This window comes from Lycorma delicatula, chromosome 3 (genome assembly GCF_047948215.1).
Source record: "Lycorma delicatula isolate Av1 chromosome 3, ASM4794821v1, whole genome shotgun sequence".
Taxonomy (NCBI): domain Eukaryota; kingdom Metazoa; phylum Arthropoda; class Insecta; order Hemiptera; family Fulgoridae; genus Lycorma; species Lycorma delicatula.
In genome coordinates, this window is record NC_134457.1 from 48,876,355 (window position 1) to 48,894,342 (window position 17,988).

At 31.2% G+C, this 17,988-nt stretch overlaps 1 protein-coding gene across 1 annotated transcript in view; it reads right to left on the reverse strand.

Moving 5' to 3' along the window:
- Noc2 (Nucleolar complex protein 2) overlaps positions 1-17,988 on the reverse strand; it is a 79,311-nt gene that overhangs the window by 13,830 nt on the left and 47,493 nt on the right. The window contains exons 9-11 of the mRNA XM_075359772.1: positions 12,764-12,979; positions 9,521-9,778; positions 314-438 (exon numbers count right to left, since the gene is read on the reverse strand). Of these exons, the coding sequence (XP_075215887.1) occupies positions 314-438; positions 9,521-9,778; positions 12,764-12,979 (599 nt within the window). The remainder of the gene's footprint in view (positions 1-313; positions 439-9,520; positions 9,779-12,763; positions 12,980-17,988) is intronic.

Consider the following 17,988-nt stretch of genomic DNA (forward strand, 5'->3'; position numbering starts at 1 on the left):
TTCTAATACTGCAAGCAAGCAGTCAATTAATGCTTACGATGAGATAAAATGCTGAACCAACTCTCCGATTGAAATTAATAAAACAATGTTTCAGATGATATTGATAGTTTAACAAGTAAATATTTCATAGAATAAAAATTTGATAAGAGTAAAGAAAAGTGGTTCACATAAGGAAATTTCTGTTGATAATAACGGTAAAATTGTAGCCCATCACAGAAAAAAGGAAGCAGAATTACAAGTGACAGAAAAGAATTTACTAATTATAAAATCAATACATAATTTGATATTAAAAATAATGATTGTAAATTCTTACTTGAAAAGGGAATCTGCATCTTCTGAGTCATCTTCATCTGATGGTAATTTCAATAGTAGTTCACTTTCATCTCTGTTTCTTCTCTTTTCTCCTTTTTTTAGGACAGGAAGCTTAAATTCACCTACCTGAAAAAAATAAATTAGTTAAAAAGATTATAGGATACATTTCTCATACCTTACACAATAAAAGAAAAATAATAAACATTATTAATAAAAGCATTTTATTCAGCATTCAACTACATTTTGTATTAATAATCTGTGGTATCAGAACAAAAATGTCAGGTGTAGATAGTACAATCAAAGCTATATAACAAGCAACCTTCTACAAATAAAATTTAAGGAACAAGGCTTTATTTTAGTATGATAAATTCTTCCTGAAATATAATGGAGAAATAAGAGCCATTCATCTCATTCAGTTAAAAAATAAATTTCTTTCAATAAAATGCTATTAATTTTAAAATAAATCTTTCACTTGACGGGGAATGGCTCCCTGTCAAGGGAATGAAATCTCATGCCAAATTTTTTGGAATCCTTGTTCTTTATAAACTACAACCAAATGGTGCGCCAAAAAATTTCAGCATCACTGTTTTAAAATCTTTAAGAATATTAATAAACAATCAGCCATCACTATATGAATTGGCTATATATGGTGATGATGGTTGAACATATGAATTAATTTGTTTAAATTAGAAGAAAGCTGATTTGCTTTCCTGGCTAAACATATAATTATCATGTTTAGCCAGGAAGAAAAATGTTTAAAATTAAAAATTTAGTGCTGTGCACAATAGGTGCAACCTATTTCAACAGAGAATCCCTACAGTTAGATAACACTTGGTTTACACAAAGAAATATTCCAAGTTGTTATTCTGTATGACTCAAAATCCGAGCAGTGAAATTCATGTGAAAACTGGAGCTGCAACTCATTAAACCAATAATAAGAAAACCACTAAGAGCTTACAAAAAAGAAAAAAATTAATGCTCAGCAACAAAAAGTGTATAATCAATCATATATTTCATCATCCTGCAGTATGCAAAATGATAAAATCCATCATACTGTGATAAAAAATTCCATCATACTGTAATATTCATGGAAATGAAATAGCAAAGTTTTTGCTATTGAAATATTATTATTTCAAAAAAAATACAAAACCATTAACTTATTTTTCAATTAAAAGGATTATAATCAAGAAAATACATATAAAGAGTTATCATGACTTAACAATCAATAAGAAAAGGAACTATACAGTTACTGGTAGTACAGTTACTGGTTAGTATTGCCTTATACAGAATGTTCAACTTAAAAGTCCCCATTACTCAGTAGTTAATACTAAATGCACATTTTTGTTAAAATGGATATATTGGTGTGAGATAGGTAAAATAATGTGCAAGATGTTGGTATGATCGGAGCTGGAGTAAGGAGGGCTGTTTATTGCACATCTGAATACTGCCAGTCTGTGTCAAACATTGGCTATTGAACAAGATTGCATAATTGTGTGTTATTCATTAAAATGCAGTTAACTGATGAAGAACATATATTCATGATGGAAATTTATTTAGAGATGAAATCTCATGTTGTGTGAAACATTTTCAAAGTTCTGGGAGAAATTTGAAAATGAAGTAGTGAAAAGTTAGTTATACAGAAGTTATTATTCAGAAGTGAGTTAAAAAACTTTGTGAAACAAGTTCAGTGTTAGACCAGAAATATGCCTGACACAGATCAGTTTTAACGAAGCAGGTTGAGCAGGACATTAAAGCGGCAGTTAAAAGATCTTATAAATCTTTGCAGAGACTATGGTGAGAAAAGAAAATTTTACTAGGTTCAGCCCAAACTGCAATGAGGAATGCTGAAAAGTTATCCATATCGAATAGTTTGAGATATGAGCAAACAATAATGTAGGTCAAAATAAATATGATTAATGTCTGATAATAATCACTATAAACAAGTAATATTATCATAATTATTAGGTCATTTAAGCAACTGACTTTGTTTGGTTATTGCTGTTGTCAGCAGGCGCGCCCTGGTGAGAGCAGGTGTTGTGGTAACTAGTGTTAATTTACTAGACCAGTAGCATGTGTGGTGTAGACAGAGAAAGTTGGCTTAGCGCCTTTCCCTTTACGGATCATACGAAAATTGTCATAATGCATACTTATAATTAGTTTCTGTTTAATGCATATTAATAGCGTATTGCTGTTTTTACTTAAATATAACTATAGTTCACGCATTCAGTGATTTCTTAATACCAGTACACTTAGACCTTTACATTATGACTGTTCATTATGGTCCTTTTCGCGTGCCGGATGCGTGAATATTCGTTGTGTTTTTACAATATATATGAGACGTTTCTAAGTACAGTTTTTTGATGAAACAATATTTTTTTAATTTCACTCGTTTAATATATGTGTGTATGCAAATTATGTATGTCATCTTGTTACAATTCAACAGTCTTATCGATAACAGAGGGTGGCGTGCAAAAAGCATGATTCATTGTTTACCAATGCTTCACAATAATTACGTAAGCTTCAGACGTCTGCGATTGCAAGGTAAGTAAACACATTTCATACCTATCTATAGCAGCTATCACTCAGTGTTGTTATCTCGTAATAATATTCCATATTACCAATATTATTCCCAATATTCCATGAATGTATTTTATTATCATTATTCAATATTCTCGTTTATTCAACATTTTTCCTTGTTTATTTTTATTGTTATCCATATCCTGTATTATTAATGTTTACTTTGATTATTTGTACCTCATCCTATAACCTATGTTTTCATTTTCCCTGTACATCTCTTACATAAAAATTCACGTAATTTACCTAATTTATAATGGCCGGTGAAGATAAGGAAGATAAAGATTTAGAATTAAGAACTCTTGTTCATCAAAGGGGGATTTTAATATCAAGGTTGATCAAACTAAATAAAAGAGTAGATGCTTTAGAAGCTGAAAAAAAGTTGATTTGCTAATTCTTAAACAAAATAGAAGTAGTTTCTCAATCCACTGACAAACAGCAATTATCGAGAAGTATTTGAAAATATACAGTTATCAGTTGTCCGTTAAACTATTAAGTTGGATTGATCAAAAAAAGGATCCTTGTTCTAATTCCTCTAGTTCTAGGTCCAGTTCAGACGAGAAAATTAGATCAATAAAATTACCTACTATAAGCATTCCATCATTTCAAGGTGATTTCAAAGACTGGGTTCGTTCATTTTAGAGACACCTTCGAATCATTAGCTGTAAAAAATGGAAGTTTATCTGACATTCAAAGATTCCATTACCTGTTATCTGCACTTCGTGGAGAAGCCATGGGTAAATAAAAAACATACCAATTATAAATGCAAATTTTAAAAATGCCTATAAGACAGTCTGTGAGAGGTATAATAAACGAATAATTGTTACCAATCATTATTAAATTTACCATCAGCAAGCAAAGATAATCCTATCAGTTGCGTAAATTGATCAATGAATGTCAATTAATTGTGACGCTATTACAGCGCTAAAGTTAGAAATAAATTTAGAGGAGTTATTGGTACAATTATACATCTTTTCAGTGAGAAAGAATAGACAAGTCAAACAATTTGACTATAAATCAATCTCCTGTAGTGAGTAAACAAATTCTTGAAAATAAGGCCCCTGATTTGTCATTGCCAGATCAATCAATTAAAAGTTGTTTTACTAGCCCAGGCAATCAAACTCAGGTTTTACTTGCTACAACCTTAGTTAATGTGCAAGATTATATTATATTATACCATGGCAATTATATAACATATTGTGCAATCCTTGACAATGGCTCACAAGTTAATTTCATAACTGAAGATATAGTACAGAAATTACACCTTTAACATTCAAGAAATACAATACCTATCGAATATTTTAATAATTTAGCATATGAAACCAAATACAATGTTAACATACAAATTAATTTTTTGAAACAAAGTTTTTGCATGAAGTTAACCTGCAACATCCTTCCAAAGGTTACCACAGATCTTCCAGCTAGCAAAATTAAACATGACTCTTGGAACATCCCTTCTGATATTGAGGTTGCATATCCAGGGTTTAATATACCACAGCATGGAGATTTGCTGCTCGGAGCCCAGGTTTTTATAAAGATATTGCTGATGGAACAGCAAACACATTCAGGTCTATACCCAATTTTGCAGAAAACTCAACTTTGTTGGATCGTGAGTGGTGAGTTTCGTAATGAGAGACAAGAAGCGAATTCTGTCCAATAGCAAGTTCTTCTCGTTCGACAATACTCAATTGAAGATCAGCTTCAAAGGTTTTGGGAACTTGAAGAGGTCAGTGCTCCAGCTTGGTCAGTTCAAGAAAAGGAGTATGAAGTGCATTTCGTTGTCAACACTTCGAGGAATAAGTACAATTTATTGTCAAGTTACTTCTAAAGCAGGACATTTCAACTCTTGGTGAATCCAAATCAGTAGCTCTTCAATGCTTACAAAGTATTGAACGTCGACTTGCCTCTGATATGAATTTGAGTAGTGAGTATCATGGATTTCTTAACAAATATCTTAGACTGGGATATATGCAACTTGCTTCATCAACTATGTTGTTTTCTTAACACACCATGCGGTCTTCAAACGTGATAGTACTACCATAAAAATGAGAATTATCTTCGATGCATCTTGTAAAACATCTAACATGTCCCTAAATTGTATTTTAAGAGTTGGTTCCATTGCACAAGATTTGTGTTCAGTTGTTTTACGTTTCTGCACTTTAACAAAATGTATCAGCAGGTGAAAATTCAACTAGATGATTATGACTGCCAGCAAATACTGTGGTGAAATTCACAAAGTGAACCTGTACAAGAATATCAACTTACTACAGTAACTTATGGCACATCATCACCTCTGCACCTTGCTACTCAATGTTTACAGAAACTTGCAGATGATGAACAGGCTAATTACTCCAAGCAGGCGATCAAAGTGTTGAAAAATTATTTTTATGTTAATGACTGCAACTCAGGTGCAGATCAACTGAGTAAGGCAATTAAACTAGTCTCAGAACTACAATTATTTCTCAAAAGTGGCGGTTTTGAACTTCGCAAATGGATATCAAACAATAATCAGCTCTTGGAAACAATTCCTCACAAACTTCAAGAGACTAAGCACAGTGTTCAGCTAGAAGGAACTGAAACAGTGAAGGCCTTAAAACTAAGATGGCAACCACCACAAGATTGTTTTTAAATCATTAGTGGACAATTTCGGCCAATGACTTTTACGAAAAGAAATGTTCTTGCAACTATTTCATCTATCTTTGATCCACTTGGTTTTCTTGCTCCTACAGTAATTATTTGCAAAATATTTATGCAAAAATTATGGATGCAAAATCTCAACTGGGACAACAAACTCCCATCAACTTTAGAGCAAGATTGGGAACTCATCAACAATTCTCTTAGATTGCTTGATGAAATTCATATTGATAGATTTGCTATGATCAAGAACCCCAATCACTTACAAATACATGGCTTTTCAGATGCCTCTGAGGCTGCGTATGATATTTGGGTTTATCTCAGATCCTGTAACAATGAAGGAGAAACAATTGTTAAATTACTTCATGGAAAATCTAGGGTAGCACCACTCAAACAAGTATCTTTGTCCCATCTTGAATCACGTGGCCCAGTATTGCTAGCTTGTTTGATTACCACAGTAAACACCAGCATTGATTTGAAAATACATGATACTCATCTATGGACAGATTCTAGTATTCTTCTTGCTTAGCTTAGCAAACCTCCACCGACTTGGAAGAGTTTCATTGCATACATGTGACTTTATATCACATATGCGAAGTGCAAGAGCTAACATGCAACTGCTAGTGGCACCATGTGATGTCAGTATCAAATCCTGTGGACATAGTTTCATGTGGAGTAACTCCTCAAGAACTCAAGTGTAAAGAGTTATGGTGGCATGGACCACCTTGGTTGACAAAGGATTCTTCTCAGTGGCCATCAATACCTATATCAGGTGATACTCCAGAAATACGTGCAACTGTAAATTTGGTTACAGTCACCAACTCAGACGATTCTATTCTGAAGGAATCATCTACTCTTTCATGAGTATTTGGTTACTGCTTATGTTTCATAAACAACTGTAAGTTAGCTGAAAAATCACATAAATTTGGACCACTAAACATCACAGAACTAAAGGCATCCTTAACTACTTGAATTAAACTGGTGCAACGAGTGTGTTATCAAGAATTTACTGCTCTGGAAAGTAAGAAACCATTATCTAGCAAATCAATCATACTCGAACTTCATCCATTCATTGAAAAATCTGGACTTGTATGAGTTGGAGGAAGGCTACAAAAATTCACAGCTTCCATTTGAAACTCAGCATCAAATAATCTTGCCTCCATGGTATCACCTTACTCAATTATTAATTGAGCAGCATAAGCGACTCATGCATGCAGGTTCACAGCTGTTAATTAACTTACTTAGATCTACCTATTGGATTCCTACAGCTAGAAAAATTACTAGAAAGATCCTACATAAATGTATTCGTTGTTTTTGTTTATAAGCAAAACCTCATACTCAGCTTATGGGAAGTTTACCGACTAAATGAGTTATACCTGCTCAACCTTTTCTTAACACTGGAGTGGACTTCACAGGTCCAGTATATATTAAGTCAGGCTTTTGTTGCACTAAAATTCACATCAAATGTAACATTTCAGCTTTTGTATGTTTAGTTATGCACACCATTCCTTGCAGCCCTATGCCAGTTCATGTCTCTTTGAGGAATCTGTGCTAATATCTACAGTGATAATTGCTGTGCTAATATCTAACTTTATTGGCGCTTCTCATGAGCTTCGTGATATCCATGACATGATCAAAAACAACTCTACATCCATCTTGGAAATACTGTCATTGGATTTCTGTCAGTGGCATTTTATCCCTCTCTAGTGCTCCCCATTTTGGAGATATTTGGAAAGTGCTGTTAAGTCGATGAAACATCATCTGCTTCGGATTGTTGGCAACAACTCTTTAACATTCAAAGAAACAGCAACATTACTAATGCAAGTAGAAGCATGTCTAAACTCAAGGCCACTCTCTAAATTATCCGATGATCCCACAGATCACTCCTACTTAACACCAGGTCATTTCCGTATAGGTGAATCCATCACCAACCTTCCTGATTCTGATCTGAGTAATATACCTGTTAATAGATAAAAAAGGTGGCAGCATGTGCAGCAGCTCAATCAGCAACTATGACAAAGATGGTCAACAGACTATTTAACACCTCTTCAGTAGGTCAACACCTGCTTCAATGGTCATCACAAGCAAAATCTCCAGAAAGGCGCAGTTGTTCTGATCAAATCAAGGACGATCGACTTCCACCCTTAAGGTGGAAACTGGCAGTCATCGATCTTCATCCAGGTGCTGATGGTCTCATTTAAATGACCCATTGTTAAGATGTGTCCACTTCCAACAGTGGAGAAAGAAGAATAAGTCTTCGTGTAATGTTTTCTTGTTATTGTTTTTATGTGCAGTGTCAGAGTTTGTTATTACATTGTTGAATTTATGGTGAGAATAATTTTTTGTAATCATTACTAGTTTGCATTGACTATTTGCTTATGTATTTTTACATTGATGAATTTGTTGATTTTTGTTTCTTTTGATAATCTTGCATGATAAATTTGTTGTTTTCCATGTATTATTTTAAGGTTTCAGTTTTGATTTTGTATTTTATCAGGTGAATTCTATTGTTTATAAAGTGATACATTTTTATTATTCTATTAATTCTTGTACCATCTAGTAATTTACATTGTCTGACTTTGAATTTTTACAAGGTTGTAATTGTGTTGTTTACTAATGCTATTAAAATTGTTTAACTCATTATTTTGCAGTGACTGTTTTGTGTTCTTTATGATTCATTTGTATTGTTTACTGTTGTACAATTTGTGTTGTATCATTTATTATTTGCAATGTAATCTTAGGTTACTTGATTTATTTTTGTTGTTTTGGAAATTACCAATGTTGTTTGGTTATTACCAATGCATGTGCTCTGGCACAAGCGAGTGTTGTGGTAACTAGTGTTAATTTACTAGACCAGTAGTGTGTGTGTATGTGTGTGAACAGAGGAAGTCGGCTTAGCGCCTTTACCTTTATGGGTCATACGAAAATTGTCGTAATACATACTTTTAATTAGTTTTCTGTTTAATGCATATTAATAGTGTATTGTTGTTTGTAATTAAATATAACTGTAGTTCATGCATTCAGTAATTTTTTTATACCAGTACCTATACAGTTCATTTAGCTTTTGCTTATTTCACAATGTTATGGATGTCCATAACATTTTGTTATAATTTGTGATATTCAATAGTTATACTTACATTTACTGTACCAAAAACCCTCAAAAAATACTGTTGAGTCTAATGAATTCATGATTTTAAAGTATCTTTGAATACAAGATTTCAAATTAATACAAACATATAATATATATATTAATATAAAGTATATTTTAAATATATTAATAGCCAGAAAGTGTCCTTCTTGATATTATTGGAAATAAAATAATTTAACTAAGAAACAAAGTTTAAAAAAGCGCTGATTGCAATTTTTGATACTTTCTGTAATGATAAATGGCTTTGAAACCAAGCATTTTCTGTTTAAGCACAATGACTTCATTAAAAAGGCAATGCATTAGGAAACAAAATTAAATTGCAAAGCAAATTAACTCATTAATATTTCTTCATAATCAAAAGATCAAACAAGACTTCTTAAAAAAAACCCCAAAATATTATAAATTATTACATAAATTCTGTTCATTAAGTGTATAAATCAAATTATATGTAAAAAGAGTATTCATCTGTATATTCTTCAAATAAAATAAAATAAATAAAATCTTAATTTAACTTAAATAGATTGCCATTTATCACTGCACATAGGATTTACTAACTTACACAATCTCAATCAAACAGACTGATAGGATAATTCAGCACTTCTAACATTACATGAAAAAATAACATATAGGGTCTTAACAATCTGGCAGGTATATGCCAAATAAACAAATTCTAATTAAATTAAACAAGAGATTTACGTAATTTAATGCAATCAGGCTTTTTGTCAATAATTTTATCACAATGATTTTTCAGATTAAAACCAAATGATATTTCACATAAATTCTGTGAATAACTCTTTAAATTTCCAAAGGAATTCACAATTTTCATTAGATAATATGTTAATAAAATAATACCTTATCATTCTCTGTGATTCGCTTAGCTTCTTGTTGTTTACATATTTTTTTAAGCTGATCATTGAATATATTTAACGGTGTGCCTTTAGCTCTTATGGTTTTTTCCCATGCTTCTATGGATTTTTTATCACTCATAACGAATGAGACTTTCTTTCTTTCTGTTTCGATAAATTTGGCATTTTCCTCAATTTTATTCACAGCTCCCCTTAATTTTTGTATATACTTATGTGTCTTGCATTTCTTAAAAAAAGATTTTAACTGAAACAAACAAATTACAAAATTTTTAACTTTTGATATTGAGTGCTATGCTATTCTAAAATAGCATAGCACTGAAATTTTGAATAAGCTATCCCAAAAGTATACATATACATACATTATGATATTTGCTTAGATAGGAGTAAACCATAATAAAAATGTCAGACAAAACAAATTCTAGCCATTTCTATTTTAGGAGAAAATAATTTTCAAGTATATATAAAATATGAAAATGCATCTGAAAGAAAACACTCACATTTGCTCTCATCATTTAATGATCTAACATAAAAATTTCACCAATTCAATTTTTTATTTTTTAATAAGCTTTAAATTAGCTTTTTTTCTACTCTACTGAGCAGATGTACTAAATATACATAATGCATTGCTTAACACAAAAGATTAATTTGCTGTCTTTCATTATCGGCTATAATCTTATTATGGCTGTAACATACATATGAGTAAACTATCAGAAGTACAAGCAACACAAGTCAAAGCTGCTTTCTCAGAACTCATGTTACTTTGAGTTATTTTAGTATATTTTTTAATGCAAAAATCTATCAATTCTACTTCTACGAGGTTCCCTAAACACAAATTATAAAAAATATATGTAATGCAAGGTGATATTAAAGCATGGTAATGGTTTCATATTTCAAAACTGAGGGATACTAAGAGGTAGAAACAAGGGCGCATTTACAGAATTACAAAATTACTATTTTATGGTGGTTTTTGAAATTTTTTTCTGGCATATTGAATCAAATCTTTTTTTAAATAGAAAGATGGATTGTGATACATGATTTTACTATAACGTTATATGAGAAAAACTACTGTAAAAACTATTTCTTGATAAATGCCTTCATTTTCGAGTTATAAGCAATCAAATCTGCAAAAATTGAAAAATCAAGGTAGTAATAAAATGAGGTATAATGCCCTGTAATAACTTTTTAATTTTGTATTACCTTCAGAATTACATCCAATAACACACTTTAAACAGTTAATGTAGGAATTAATAGCCAACACACTAATAATAACAGCCTTCAAAATAATCAATAACACTGATAAATTAATACAGAAAACAAAAAATTTAATACAGGTCAAATGATATTTATTTTAATTATCACGATTATTTAATTTTACAATTTATTTAAATGTTTTTTGTCCTAAATTACTTCTTACAATAAATTATTTTAGTTTTATTTTACTTGAAGAATATACAGATGAATACTCTTTTTACATATAATTTGTTTTGTATAATTAAATATATGAGAGTATTTACTTAAATATAAAGTTGCAATTAAAACAAAAAGCTTTAGTATTGGTTATTCAAATAGAATAACTCTTTCTTTTATTATATTTTTGAAAGATTGTAAGGGTAACATATTAAAGTCAAATATCACTGCACATAGGATTTACTAACTTACATAATTTCAATACAACAGACTGATAGGATAATTCAGCACTTCTATTATCACATGAAAAAATAACATATTGGATCTTAACAATCTGGCAGGTATATGCCAATTAATAAAACCTAACAATTCTGATAAGTCAATGTGTAATTTTACAATTATGAATAAAAATAGAAGATCTTGATAGATTTGATATACACAAGTTCAAAAACGTTTAAATTTCAGTAAAGTTATGCTCGAAGTAACTTATAGATCTGCCAATGCAATAGCAATAGATTTGTAATAATTTATGTTCATATTTCTGAAAAATACGTAAAAACAGACTTTTCTAAAGTTTTATATAATAAACAAAAGGTGTATGGATCCCTTTGTATAGATAGGGTGATTTTTGTTACTCGATTTAAAATACTTTTAATGCGGAAGATGAATGAAAAAATACATTCACAAATCATTCCTAGATCCCTTACTTCATTGATGAATGCTAATTTTATATTACAGAAATGTAATCATATTCAATAAAAGGCTTCTTAAGAACTACACTTTTTTTTGAAATTAAAGCCAATCCCACTGCATCTGCACCATTCTTCAACATTAGCCAAGTCAGTTTGTAATTTAATTGCATCATCACTACATTTCATTTATTTGCACAATTGTAAGCCATTTGTAAGTAACAAGATCTCAGAGTATTTAACTGTACTGACCAGATCATTATCACAAGAATAAGAAATGGTGGACCATAATGTGAGACTTAGGGTACTCCTGGAGATGCGTAATATTCATAACTTGTAAATTTTTTTATTTTAACATTTCTTTGCTTCATGAATATTGTTAATATCACTTTTAAGTAGACCACAAAAGCATTCTTCACCTGCCATTTTTATAAGCTATGTTGATCAATAATTGAATTTACTTTTATTTATCAAAATTCAATTGCAAGCAAATTAACTTATAAACAAAAATTTTTTTCAATGAAAGTATCGGAAAAATAAACTTTATTACTACAAAATGGCAACTCACAGAACAATTTTAAACAAATATACAAAAATGAGTGTTCACTATACCATGCACGAACATGTTAATCTTGAAAAATATTTAACCTGTACACCAAAAATAAAACTACCCTACAAGCTTAATAGGAAAAAGAGGGCAACTATCAAATTCCAAATGCTTTCTTCTTACAGCTGAATATACTATTGTACATCAATGTGCCAAGCCCACTAAAATCCAGGTAAGACTCAGCCATACAAACAACAGCTTCAATATGTTCACCGCAAGGATAAACATCATTACTATCATGGATAGAATCTCCAACTAGTATCACTTATATCTAAGTTAAGTATATAAATGTTTATTACACATCCATATTTTGGGAGAAATCTAACTGCTAACATTCTATTCAGACAAATTACATAGTTACCAAAATAAATACAAAAAAATTCAAAAGTGAAATTAAAATATTATACTTAACAAATAAAGGAAACATTTAATATTTAATTTTTTTTTTTAAAATCGTCCTAAAATTATGTAAGCAATTATAGATTAATACAACATAGCAAAAGCAAAAAAAAAAAAAAATACTTACTTGTAACACAGGTAATAATGTTAAGTCAGGGAAACTAATACAATGTGATTCAGTTGAAAGAGAATCAAGTAAGAGTCTGTATACTTCCTCAATAACAGCATCTTTAAATGAATTTTCTTGCAACATAGATTTAGATAAACGTAGTATACATGACATATCCATAGGTTTCATTGATAATTTTTTATGACCTTTATCAAAATCTGTTAATGTTAATACCTGAAAAATTAAGACAGAAAAAATGTTTATTATATACAAGGTCTTTAAATAAAATTATGAGACTGGTTCAGAAAGACTTTTTATTTACAATCCCATAATACATCGACTCTATCACCTTTGAAATAGTTCCCTTTTCCTTTCTTTTTCCTGTTTAGCCTCCGGTAACTACCGTTTAGATAATACTTCAGAGGATGATATGTATGAGTGTGAATGAAGTCTTATACATTCTCAGTTTGACCATACCTGAGATGTGTGGTTAATTGAAACCCAACCACCAAAGAACACCGGTATTGAAATAGTTCCCTAGGAAAGCCAAACAACACTTCAAATGGTTTTCCCACTCTTCATAGCAGTGTTGGAACTCAAAAACTGGAATATCCTTCAGATGGTCGGTTACAATTTTTTTAATGTTTTCTACTGATCCAAAATGGTGTTCTTTGAGGTGTTTTTAAAGTCGGGAACAGGAAAACTTTGCAGGGACTCAAGTCACGTGAATAAGGTGATTGAGGAACTACAGGAATATTTTTCTTTGCCAAAAACTCATTCAATTGAGAGTGCTGTTCATCAACAATCATTTGTTTGCAACAATAGGTTAATGTTATTCACTTTAGTTGCTGTTTATAGCCTGGCTGAAATGAGTGCTACAAAAAATAATCCCACAAGTTGTGAAATGCGATCAGTAATTTGTTTGTTACCTATTAGCAAATAACAAATCTGCTGTTGATATTAATAGAGAAATTGTCAATGTTAGGGACCCAGTGTTATGTATAAAAGTAAAGTTTGCCAATGGTGTTGTTTGTTTTGTGGAGGAGGAACAAATGTTCATGAAGAAGAACTTAGTCATAACTTAGGTCGCTCGACTGTCATCACAGATGAATTGACAGAAAATGTGAATGCAAAAACTGTGAAAACAGAAGTCTTATTGTTTTTCAATTATCAATTGAATTTCCATTTGTTTCACAATCAGTAATTTATGACTTTTTAACTGAAAAACTGGGTTACAAAAAGTTGTGTTACAGATGAGTACTAAAAATGTTGATAGAAACTCAAAGAAAAATGTCTAGCTGCAGCTCAAACATTTTTGAGACGCTATGAAAATGAAGGTGATGATTTACAGAAACATGTTGTGACTGGTGATAAAATGTGGATATCTTATTCAAATGTTCAGAAAAACAGTAATCAAATGCAATAGTGGCATTCATCATCCCCAAAGCCCAAAAAGTTTAAGTGAGAAAATTCAATGAAAAAGCTTATTGCTATGATTTTTTGGGTCACTGAAGGGATATTGCTGATTGAATGTCTTGAATGAGGAAGAACTGTTTATGCCAATACATACTGTGAAATGCTTACAAAATTTAGAGATTCAATTCAAAACAAAAAGCGCAGGAAGCTAACAGAGGATATTTTGTTTCTCCACAATAATGCAAGACCTCGCATGGTAAACAAAACTAGTTAACAATTGTGACTTTCATTCGGAAATCTTCGAATATCCACCTTACAGTACGTATCTTGCACTGAGTTATTATTACCCTTACACCATTTAAAACAATGGTGATGAATTTAAAATCAATGGCTTGCTATGCAAGCCATTAATGAGGAATTGTAAAACAGAGTAATTAATTGTTTTAAATCACAGGCAGGAGAATTCTTCAGTAACAGAATAATGACGCTGGTAAGCTGATATCAAAAATGTATTGCAGTAAATGGCGAATATGTAGACAAATTGTATATATATATATATATACATTATATTAATCTGATCAACCAAAGTACAGAATGTTGTAATAATTAATTAATTAATGTTGTTAATTAATTCTGTACTTGGGTTGATCAGATTAATATAATTTGTATAGGGCAGAGGAATATGATTCCTGAAATACGTATATATTTTATTAAAATCAATTCTTTTAAGTATCATACTCTGTCCTATGTACAAATGTATTATTTTATTTTATTAGATTATCTTATTAGATCAGAGATTATTTTATTAGATCATATATATATATATATATATATATATATATATATATATATATATATATGATTTTATTTTATTAGATCAACCAAAGTACAAAAGAAATAAAGTAGGATGACTTACCTTATTCCACTACACATGCAGGAGTGATTTTGCGATTAACTCACATCATCAGCTGCATTACATATTCATCTCAAATTACATTAAATTCATAAAATATCATGCATTTATTTATTTTATTTGAAACCTTTAATATTTTATTTTAAGAATTTAAACTTTTATTCAATTAAATTAAAACAAAATTTAAAAATATGAAAAATTAATTAAAATTAACATTAAAAATCAAAAATTGAGATCCAAATATTTCATTAATTAAACTTTTCATTTTAATTTCGATTGCAATAAAAAAGGGAAGGTGCACAACTAGATGTTTCAGCAGTGCTAAATCCAAAATTTCAACATCCTACGGCTAAACGTTTTTGAGTTATGCGAGATACAAATGTACATACAGACATCACACCAATACTAGTCAAAATGGATTCAGGATGGTCAAAATGGATATTTCCGTTGAAATATGGAAACCAAAAATTTCACGATCACAATACTTCCTTTACTTCATACAAGGAAGTAATAAAAAATTCAAATTAAAATCAAATAGAAATAAGTAAAGCAGTTATGCATGTTGTCCATTTAACTGAACTTACTTTTCAATTTAATTTTTAATTTTAATTTGATTTTATGCCATGGTGTCATATTTTTACAGTTTAATTTTAATTTCATTTTTAATTAATTTTTCATATTTTTAAATTTTGTTTTAATTTAATTGAATAAAAGCTTAAATTCTTAAAATAAAAATATTAAAGGTTTCAAATAAAATAACCTCCTCTATGAATCATGAGACCTTGCCGTTGGTGAGGGGGCTTGAGTGCTCAGGGATACAGAGTAGCTGGACCGAAGGTGCAACCATATCGGAGAGGTATCTGTTGAGAGCCAGACTAAGGAATGATTCCTGAAAGAGGGCAGCAGCTCTTTCAGTAGTTGTTAGGGGCGTAAGTCACAATGACTTAAACGGCCATATCAACATCACTCAGTCCTCTGAGTACTGCGCAGCTGAAAGCAATGGAAAACTACAGCTGTTTTTTTTTTCCAAGAAAATGTGGCTCTGCATTTTCAAAAGCAATAATGGAGGCGTCTTCCTTGGTAAAATATTCCGGAGGTAAAATAGTCCCCCGTTCGGATCTCCGGGTGGGGACTACTAAGGAAGGGGTCACCAGAAAAGTAAAAAATAACATTCTACGAGTCGGAGCGTGGAATGTTAGAAGAATGTTAAAAGGTTGGTAGGCTAGAGAATTTAAAAAGGGAAATGGATAGGGTAAACGTGGATATAGTAGGAATTAGTGAGGTTCGGTGGGAAGAGGAAGGCGACTTTTGGTCGGGTGACTTTAGAGTAATTAACTCAGCGTCAAATAATGGACAGGCAGGAGTAGGTTTCGTGATGAACAAGAAAATAGGGAGGAGAGTGGAGTATTTCAAGACGCATAGCGATAGAGTCATTGTAATAAGGATAAATTCAAAACCTAAACTGACAACGATTGTTAACGTCTATATGCCTACAAGCGCCCATGATGATGATGAGGTAGAATGTGTATACAAAGAGATTGATGAAGCAATTAAACACGTAAAAGGAGATGAAAATTTAATAATAGTTGGAGATTGGAATGCAAGCATTGGAAAAGGCAAGGAAGGAAATATAGTGGGTGAATACGGGCTGGGCAAAAGGAATGAAAGAGGGGACTGACTTATAGAGTTTTGCACGAAGTATAATTTAGTAATTGCCAACACCCAATTTAAAAATCATAATAGAAGAATATACACTTGGAAAAAGCCAGGCGATACTGCAAGGTATCAGATAGATTATATCATGGTTAAGCAAAGATTTAGAAATCAACTCATGGACTGCAAAACTTACCCTGGAGCAGACATTGATAGCGACCATAATTTGGTGATAATGAAATGTAGATAGGGGTTTAAAAACCTGAAGAAAAGGTGTCAGATGAATCGGTGGAATTTAGAGAAGCTTGAGGAAGAGGAGGTAAAGAAGATTTTTGAGGAGGACATCGCAAGAGGTCTGAGTAAAAAAGATAAGATAGAAAATGTAGAAGAAGAATGGGAGAATGTTAAAAAGGAAATTCTTAAATCAGCAGAAGCAAACTTAGGCGGAATAAAGAGAACTGGTAGAAAACCTTGGGTTTCAGACGATATATTGCAGCTGATGGATGAACGTAGAAAATATAAGAATGCTAGTGATGAAGAAAGTAAAAGGAACTATCGGCAATTAAGAAATGCTATAAACAGGAAGTGCAAACTGGCGAAAGAAGAGTGGATTAAAGAAAAGTGTTCAGAAGTGGAAAGAGAAATGAACATTGGTAAATAGACGGAGCATACAGGAAAGTTATGGAAAATTTTGGGGAACATAAATTAAAATCTAATAATGTGTTAAACAAAGATGGTACACCTATATATAATACGAAAGGTAAAGTCGATAGATGGGTGGAATATATTGAAGAGTTATACGGAGGAAATGAATTAGAAAATGGTTTTATAGAGGAAGAAGAGGAAGTTGAGGAGGATGAAATGGGAGAAACAATACTGAGATCTGAATTTAAGAGAGCATTAAAAGATTTAAATGGCAGAAAGGCTCCTGGAATAGACGGAATACCTGTAGAATTACTGCGCAGTGCAGGGGAGGAGGCGATTGATAGATTATACAAACTGGTGTGTAATATTTATGAAAAAGGGGAATTTCCATCAGACTTCAAAAAAAGTGTTATAGTAATGATACCAAACAAATCAGGGGCAGATAAATGTGAAGAATACAGAACAATTAGTTTAACTAGTCATGCATCAAAAATCTTAACTAGAATTCTATACAGAAGAATTGAGAGGAGAGTGGAGGAAGTGTTAGGAGAAGACCAATTTGGTTTCAAGAAAAGTATAGGGACAAGGGAAGCAATTTTAGGCCTCAGATTAATAG